Raw genomic sequence first — 8,788 nt, 5'->3', positions numbered from 1 at the left:
ATTAAAACATGATAAAAAATTACTAGCGTATTATATAAACAATTTTTTTCAATCCGTTTTAGTTCACTCTAGTCCATTTCAGTTCATTTCAGTCAATTTTAATCTATTTCGATCCATTTAAGTTCTTTTTTGTCCATTTCAATCCTTTTTTATTCTTTTTAGTCCATTTCAATCCATTTCAATCCATTTCAATCGATGTTAACAAGTAGTTTATTTCTGTTCATAATCATTTAAATCCATTTCAATAAGTTCCTAATCATTACAAATCATTTTAAACATTGTTACGCAACTAATCTCTTCTTGTGAATTCAAACCCATTTCAGTTTATTTAATATTAATACTTTAACTAATGAACTTCAATTTTATTAGAATAACAAACATTACGATATTTTATCTGAAAAATTATTTAAATTCAAGATGCATACTTATGAGTTTAGTCTAAATTTGTACAGAAAATATATTTTCACGGCCGATTGTAAAGCAAAAAACGTCCTATTGACAACGTAAAAATTTGGATTAAAAACTCGGATTTTCAATGTGTCCAACTATATGCTGCTTTGGGCCGGTAGGGTTATGAAAGATAATGCTTTATATGTATATTATCTACACAAAAAGGATTTAAATAAAATGGATCTCAGTCTCGAAAAATGGTTAATATTTATCAAGCAAAAAACTACACGTTTCAATTCCTTTCTCTGCGAGCTAACTCTAAAATTATGCTTTTAAGGAAAAACAAGTCCTCACGATCATATAGATCGATAACGGGATTAGCAAATTGGAGTTTGTGACAAAAATAACCACCCCGACTAAACCTAAACAGGTATTATGATCAAAAACAGTTGAACTTCTTCTAATTTGACCACATGAGCATTCGAACAGAAAAACTGTTTAGGAATAGTAAATAGTTTCATATTAAAATAACAGTTTTGCTTATTTTTCATGGACTTTGAACAATTTAGATAATATTGTTGTGAAATCAGCCAAGGAGAACCAGGTATCAAGTTCTCCAGCCTCCGCCTTTCAATCAACTAATGATCATGAAGCACAATACCCTGCTGTTACTACTCTCCCCTTGTCCCAAATATCGTCCATCTGGGCAATTAAAGATGTATCCCGAAACTATCAAGATGTTCATCAAAGTCAATTCTTTCCTTTCAATCCCAACTCCTACCCTGTTCCCTGTTCAAACTCCAACCCTACTCTCTTTTCAAATTCCTACCCTGCTCCCTGTTCAAACTCCAACCCCGCTCCCTATTTTTACGCCAACCCTGCTCCATATTCCGATTCCAACCCCGCTCACTATTCCAATTCCAACCCTTCTACTACCTATTCCAACTCCAACTCTAACTTTACTCCCTATTCCATTTCCAACTGTGCTCCCCATTCTAACTCCAACTGTGCTCCCCTATCTAATTCCAACCTAGCTTCCAATTCCAACTCTATCCTTGCTCCCTATTCCAACTTCAACTCTGCTCCCCATTCTAACTGCAACTTTGCTTCCTATTCCAACTCCAACCCTGCTTCTTGCCGTCCAGATTTAGAAGTGTTATTTTCTCCAATTTTAACTTTATTTAACCGCTAAAGTCGTAATATTTTCGTCAACATTTTAAATGTTTTAAATAGCTTTTTTTGCTTCAACCCACTAGGTTTAAGATTTTGAAAAACTTTTTGTTTTCAACCACTGGAAAACAGTTTTTCTTAAACAACGTTTTTCTTTAACTGTAAGATTTAAGATATTAAATAACTTTTCTTGCTTTCAACTGCTTTTTAAAAACTTTATACTTTCAACCACTGGAAAACAGTTTTTCTTAAAAAACTTTTTTCTTTCAGCCGGGGGTTGTGAGAAAATAACTTTTTTTTTCAACCGCTGGTTTTAAGATTTTTCAGAATCCTTTTTCTTACATCAGCTGTGTTTAAAATGTTGAACAACTCTTTGCTTTCTAACACAGGAAAGCAGTTTTTTCTTGAAAAACGTTTGTCTTTCAATCGCTGGGTTTAATATTTGTTTTCTTTCAATTTTGAGCTGACACCTCACTTTTAAACCAAAACCTGAAGATATAAAGTTATTTAAAATCTTAAACCCAGCAGTTGAAAGAAAAAAACTGTTTTTGAGTGGTTGAAAGCAAAAAGTTGTTAAAAATTTTAAACCCAGCGGTTAAAAGAAAAATTATTTTTTAAGAAAAAAAGTTTTTCCAGTGGCTAAAAGCAAAGTAGATGCTGAAAAATCCTAAACCCAGCGGTTAAAAGCAAAAAATTGTTGACAAATCTTAAACCCAACGATTGAAAGCAAAAAAGTTGCTAAAAAATCTTAAACCAAGCAGTTAAAAGCACTGTTTTTCAAGAAAAACTTTTCCAGTGGTTAAAAGCAAAAAGCTGTTCAAAATTTTAAAACCAGCGGTTATTTAAAATCCTGAACACAGGGGCAAAAGATTATCAAGAAAAACTGTTTTCCATTGGTAGAAAGCAAAAAGTTGTTTAGAATCTTAAAACCCAGCGGTTAAAAGCAAAAAAGTTATTTAAAATCCATATCCCAGCGGTTCAAAGCAAAAGTTTATCTAGAAAAACTGTTTTCCTGTGTTTAAAAAGAAAAATTTCAAACCCAGTGGTTGAAAGCAAATAGTTACTGAAAAAAAAACTTTAAACCAGCGGTTGAAAGCAAACAAATTTATTTATTATCTTTAAAATGTTCTCGAAAAAAGTACGATTTTATCAGTTGAACAAAATTAAATTTGAGAAAAATAATTTCTTATTCTAGACTGCGTAGAGTCTGTGCTAGATCTCAACCGCTCCCGCTGAGTTTTTCTCCAACGTATATATCACTCAGATAAATCATTAATGTATGCATTTAGAAAGAATGAAAAGAAACAGCTGGCTTTTGAGTTGACAGCTTTAAAACGTCGCAACAAGGATATTAAAGAGAAGTTGGAGGATTTACTGAAAAAAAGAGATGGATATGCTCAAAGAATTAAAGGTATAATATGATTAGAATTAAATGGAATGTCGTTGTAATTTTAAGTGACCTTTAAAGTTGAAACCTTTTTTTCGATAAATGATAAACATATTTCTAACTTTTATATACATACACTATCATGGGAACCCAGCGATGCCCAGGTTACTTAAAGTTACCGCCATTTTGCCACACTTTAACGATTCAGCCGGGAAACTGAATTTTCGCTAAATTAGAATTTCAAAACCAAACTAAGTCCATTCCAGAGTTCCCCAATCAAAATTTGAGGCAAATCGGTCCAGGGGTTCCAAAGTTATGATCGGACAAACAAACAGACAGACAGACAAACAGAAATTACAACTTTATATATATAGATACAATACATTAGTCAGACTTCTAAATCATCACTTACTTTTGTATTTGTTAAAACTTCTAGTCCATTAGACTGCATGCCATAATGATACAGTGATAACCAGAAAATTTATAATCAATATTACGACTTAAAATAGTCCAATTTAACTATTTGCTTTGTAAAAGCATTAGATAAACTCAAGTATAAAGTCGTCTTCCTATTTATAATTTTCTGGTTTCACTATACCAAAATATAAAAATATAAAGTTTTATTTGTTTAGGAATCTGGAATAATTAAGGAGATAATCTATCCTACTGATGAATCAATCAAATACTTATATATAGGATGAACCATAATACAATAAAAATGGAAATTCAACTACATACCATCAGTGATTTCCCCATTAGAAATACATTCAGGATGCTACAAAGATTTTATTTCGAAATCTGATGATTGCATCTGGGGGAGTTTTTGGTATAAATATATTTAGGAGGTTGTGTGATTATTTAATAAACCCGCCTTTATTTTAATTTTACTTAATGCTGATAACTTATGTAAAACCAACGAAATGCGATGTTTTTCATTGTAAATCACAGTCCTCCCAAATCATAATTTACTTCAAAGAAATTATCTAGGGTCAAGACATAGCATTTTGGAATCCTCAAGACTAGTGCTGTTACATTGACTAGGTTTGCAAATCCAAATAAACTCGACCCTTCCCTGCTAAATATTTGCAAAATTTACTCATGAACAGATTATTTTAATATTTTTAAGACCAAACCTCTATTTTAAAGCCGCCTTTTTGAGCCCTAGTGTATAAATTTGAATTTTACGAGGGGTTGCCGAATCGAGATTTTTCGATTTGAGGACAGTTTTTACATTCTTACTAGTTTTTTTTTTCAAAGTAAATTATCATAATTTTTAAGATATTTTGGTGTTCTTCATAGGATAAAGGAAAAATATCAGAGAAAGGAAAAAGACTTTTCACAAACACTTCTTCCAACCTTAGAAATAAACTTTTTCAGAACAATGAACGAATGCCATCGCAAGCAGGATAGTCCGGTTGACAACCAGTATTCTGCACTGACTACTTGCCTCGAGACTTCAGTTAGTATTTTTATTTATTAAGTTACTAAGGGGTATATACTATATATACTCTCACATAAAATTCATATATTTTCTCCAATTAAAACTTTTAAAAATATTGTGCCGCTCCTCGCAAACTTCTAGGAGGAAAAAATTATTTTCCAAAGAAGAAATTATTTTTCATGAAAAAAAACGCTTTTAAATTTGTTTTGAGGCCATTTTGGTTTTTTTGAATTAGATAAAGTTAATTTTTTTTACAGCGACGATGGACAAGTGTCTAGGGAGGGGCTAAACTTCCAGACCTCATCACAGGCTACAGGTACATAATTGTTGGCGCTATTGAAGGTCTTACGAGGAGGAGAGAATTGATTTGCATTGTGTATAGATATAGGATTAACTAGCTACTCCAGCTACTCCATCGTTGCCCACAGAATTTCAAAAACACGGGAAAATAGAAATTTGAGAAAAAATGTCGAATTTTTTAGGGTATATGAGACCCACTATACACACAAAGTGAGTATTTAATCACTTGGCTATACAAATGAGTTTTCTTCTAAAAAATTCAGACAATTTGGTCCAGCCGTTTGGCCAGCTATAGCTAACGTGTATATATATATATGAGCGAAGAGCTAGCTTTATTTATATATATACTTCGCTTGTCTGTCTGTCTGTCTGTTTGTCGCTTGTATCCAGTAAACGTCAAAACGGCTGAACCAATCGGGTCCAAAATTTGTGTGGGACCTCACTATGTAATTTTTTGTTTAGAACCAGATAGTTTGATCAGTCAATTCCATGCTTATAATCCAATTGAAGAAAAATTAGACATACCAGAATATCAGAAAATTTATCAAGAGCTAGAGAATTCATATCATTCTTCAGATTATAGCAATATTCAAAATAGCACTGCCAATGTTGAAACCTGTTCGTATCAATATCAAGATAAAAGTACTGAAGATTCCATCCTAACCCTTACCACTGAAACCCTCCTCCAAATCATCGAGGAAACCCCATCGATGAGCACTGAATATCTAGATTCTGGTTTTAAAGCATCTAAATCTAAGGAATCTGGCCTTAACTCCCAACCATTGAAGGATTTAGTGTGTAGACCAAAAAGAACAAGAGGAGGCTCTCGCAGATCTATTCCTTACCTACCACCAGGCAACGACACTTCATCGACTAGAGAGTTTAGTACCAGCTATGATCAAGGGGCAAAAAACTTGCCCGATGATGTTTCATACGAAGAGAATGGCTGGAGTGATTTATCAACTGAAAATCAATCAAATGGAAATGGAAATGCGAAAGCCTGTAAAAAGTGGAGAGCGAAGAAGTAAGAATTTTTAAGTGTTTCAAAATTATTGTTATTATGAAACGAATATGCAGAATTTATTTTTAAACAATTATTCACCGTAACTAAGTATTCTTAGGCTATTAATATTTTGATAATGCTCTGAAGACTGAAGAGTAGAATAATTTTTTTTCAATCTTTTTTTTAGTTAGATTTTTATGATTGTTATTCTTCAGGAAACAGGAACTGGATGATACATACAAACATCTGTGCAGGTTTGGGAAATCCAGAAGAAGTAGAATGCCTAAAAGCTAATATTCTTAACTGTAATGGTGACTTTAGGAAGATATGGAAGAATTTCCAAGAGAATCAGTAATAACATCAAACACTCATTGAAACTTTTTAAAACATTTTTTGTAACATCTAAAATATTTAGTTGTGTGGGATTGATTTGATTAAATATATCTGGGTTTATGCAGTGATGAAAAATCGGATTTTTTTTATTATGTTTATTATATTTTCATTCCTATTATTTTTATGTTTGAACTTCTATTATGGAAATGCAAATGCCAAATTGTGCTTATAGTATGAAAAGTACAAAGCGTAAAATATAGTGTCGCATAGAAAGGGTGTGAGATTTTCTAAAATCAGTTTACAGAAGCGAAATTGTATTTTACTAGGAATAAATTCAAAAGCATGCTAATTATAAACTTTGCTATTTTGCAAAACTAAAAATGGCTGTCGCACACGGGATTTAATGATAATAAATGTGAAGAAATAAAATCATCATGAAAAAATTAAAAAGAATAGCAAGGTACGATATAGGCAGAAATAGATCTGTTCTTAAATGAATTTAATTCAACTCGGAGCTATTTATAGGTCTATTTATAGGTCTATTTATAAAGTCTATGACATTATTTCAAGTAATTTGTTTAATTGTGCTAAAATATGAATTACACATAAAATCACAGGATTGTACTACTGCTGTATGAAAGCTTGCCTGAAACGCTATTGATTGACTTCCCCAATTAAATTTTGAGGCAAATCGGTCAAGGGGTTCCTAGGTCATGATTAAAGATTCTCCAAACCGGACAATAGCGATCTACAGATCAAGCCGAAATACAAAGGCAAATGGTCTCAGCTATGTCAACGAAACCAAATGACTCTCAACACTGTAATCAAAGCGGAGTTTCTGTATCAACTAACATTATTTGTTCAGATTTGATTAGGAATTGGGTCCTTCGTAGCGTAATTACAAGTTATGCCCTGTTATATAAAACGTAGTTAAGCAATCACAATAAAAATTTCTTGCTCAAGCCTAGGGTGGAAAAAGATAAAACTTCAATTACGACTGTACAGATTTTACTTTATTCTATTTGTAGTTTTTTTTACATAACTCAAAAAGTATTGGTCTGAGGCTGTTGAAATTTTCTGACTTCCTACTTACCCAAAGCCCTCTCTTTAGGCCTAAAACTGGGCTTTAATACTAACTGCCTGAGTCCTCAGGCACACTGTCTGAATGACTGCTTTTTCTTGTAACAAACTAAATCTTTGTGTTGCAAATTTTTTGCAAACAACCTGTCATAGGAAATTTGCACATTTTTAGTTTTTCTTGATTAAAAATCAGGTTATTTAAAATTTTGCTAATTTTTTGCATATTTGAAATGGCATGGTCAAGGGCTTTTCAAAAATGTATAATATTTCATTTTCTGGACAATTTTTTTTTTGCAAACAACATTTTTACTATATAACTGGATTTTGCGATAAAAAATTTAATTTTTGCAAAAATTTGCAATTTTTTGCAGATTCTAAAAGTAGAGCACAAGAGCTTTCCAATGATGTATCATTTGTCATATTTGGACATCAAACATGGGGTTTAGGGGGGGGGGGGTCAAATTGACCCCCCCCCCAGCATATTCTGGTTTTCAAGTATCCAAGCAGAGATAGGGTTAAAGAGTTCCAGAGCCTTAAATTTAAAAAGAGTATCGTTGAATGAAACTCCCGAGTTTTCATTTCGGGGTCTTAACATTTTAGTAGATTTGTAATTTTAGAGATTCGAAAAAAAGAGAATATGAAGAAACTAAATAATATAATATTTCATAACAAAAATATTGATATCTACAAAACTGCCTAACCCCATTTGTCAAACCCGGGTTTCAAAACTGGTTTTTACAACGATACCCTTATTAAGTTATGGGCTCAGGTCGTCAATTTTAAAGTCTTATCCTAGAAAAAACCCGTATTTTTAAGATATGACAAAATTTATTAAAAAACATGTCTTTACTAGAAGTGAGAAATATGGAAATGCATCACTTTTTCCAATAAAATCACTACTGTGATTTTTTTCAGAAAATATGTTAGTTAGTTTAGCTTTAGGAATCAGGGGTTAGCACTTTTCCCGGGGTGAGCGGTTGCTCCCTGCCTCATTCATGTATCCGCCCCTGCAGGCCTTCATCTGTGGAATCCATCTACTATAGATATTTAGACAACTAAGACTAGAAGTGTGCATCAGATTATAAGACCGCGCCGACTTTGAAGTGTCATAGCGTCCTTTGTTTTCCTAACCATCTCACACAAACTTTGTGTAGCCTTGGCAATTAAAAGTTCAAAACTTGAACGCAATGATTTTTAACTTCATCTTTAAAGGAGTAAAGAGCAAAAACCTGATAAATTTTTCCATGCGGGATTGTATTTTTTGGTTTTTTGTCGTCTTTCTATTTGGAAATGTGTGAAATTCTCAAAGTTTTCATCTTTTCTCTGCGGCTCAAATCCGTAAGTCAATTTTCTTCTTTGAAAAAACATGAATTTCTCATTCAGATCAGACAACTAGGTTGAAAGGGTTCTGTTGTGAATCATTATAGTCTCCCTTTAATTATTTTTTTGCTCAGCGACGATGGAATAAGAGACTCCAGTGTTATGATATCTAGGATAACTATACACTGTTTTATACAGGGTGTTCCACGAAACATGACAGTAGTAAGACGACTTGAAAGTCGTCTTTGATCTTTGAATTTATTTGTGACATTCAGTCGTCAACATACTTTCACATGTATGATTCTTGAAACAATAACCACAAAATTCTCCAAGTCCTGCGATTTCCAAAATGTGGTCTGCCTTT

The 8,788-nt window shown here is 32.6% G+C and overlaps 2 protein-coding genes across 2 annotated transcripts in view; both read left to right on the top strand.

The window, feature by feature from the left end:
- LOC111712966 (uncharacterized protein DDB_G0283697) overlaps positions 1 to 1,526 on the top strand; it is a gene marked incomplete at its 3' end in the record, with an annotated part of 5,216 nt that extends 3,690 nt beyond the window's left edge. Inside the window, 1 exon segment of the mRNA XM_023487731.1 lies at positions 960 to 1,526. Coding sequence (XP_023343499.1) covers positions 960 to 1,526 — 567 coding nt within the window.
- A 2,769-nt stretch (positions 1,527 to 4,295) lies between these two features.
- Positions 4,296 to 5,945, top strand: LOC111712963 (uncharacterized; the record flags this gene model as incomplete). The annotated part of the gene is given in 4 exon segments (XM_023487727.1): positions 4,296 to 4,406; positions 4,646 to 4,704; positions 5,151 to 5,712; positions 5,907 to 5,945. Coding segments are annotated over 2 exon segments (353 nt in total), but the record flags the coding sequence as incomplete, so codon positions are not given.
- Between the last annotated feature and the right edge of the window lie 2,843 nt (positions 5,946 to 8,788).

This window comes from Eurytemora carolleeae, unplaced genomic scaffold (assembly GCF_000591075.1).
Source record: "Eurytemora carolleeae unplaced genomic scaffold, Eaff_2.0 scaffold1349, whole genome shotgun sequence".
NCBI lineage: Eukaryota > Metazoa > Arthropoda > Copepoda > Calanoida > Temoridae > Eurytemora > Eurytemora carolleeae.
Note: the sequence above shows the minus strand (reverse complement) of the source record. Positions and strands in the feature narration are given on the sequence as shown.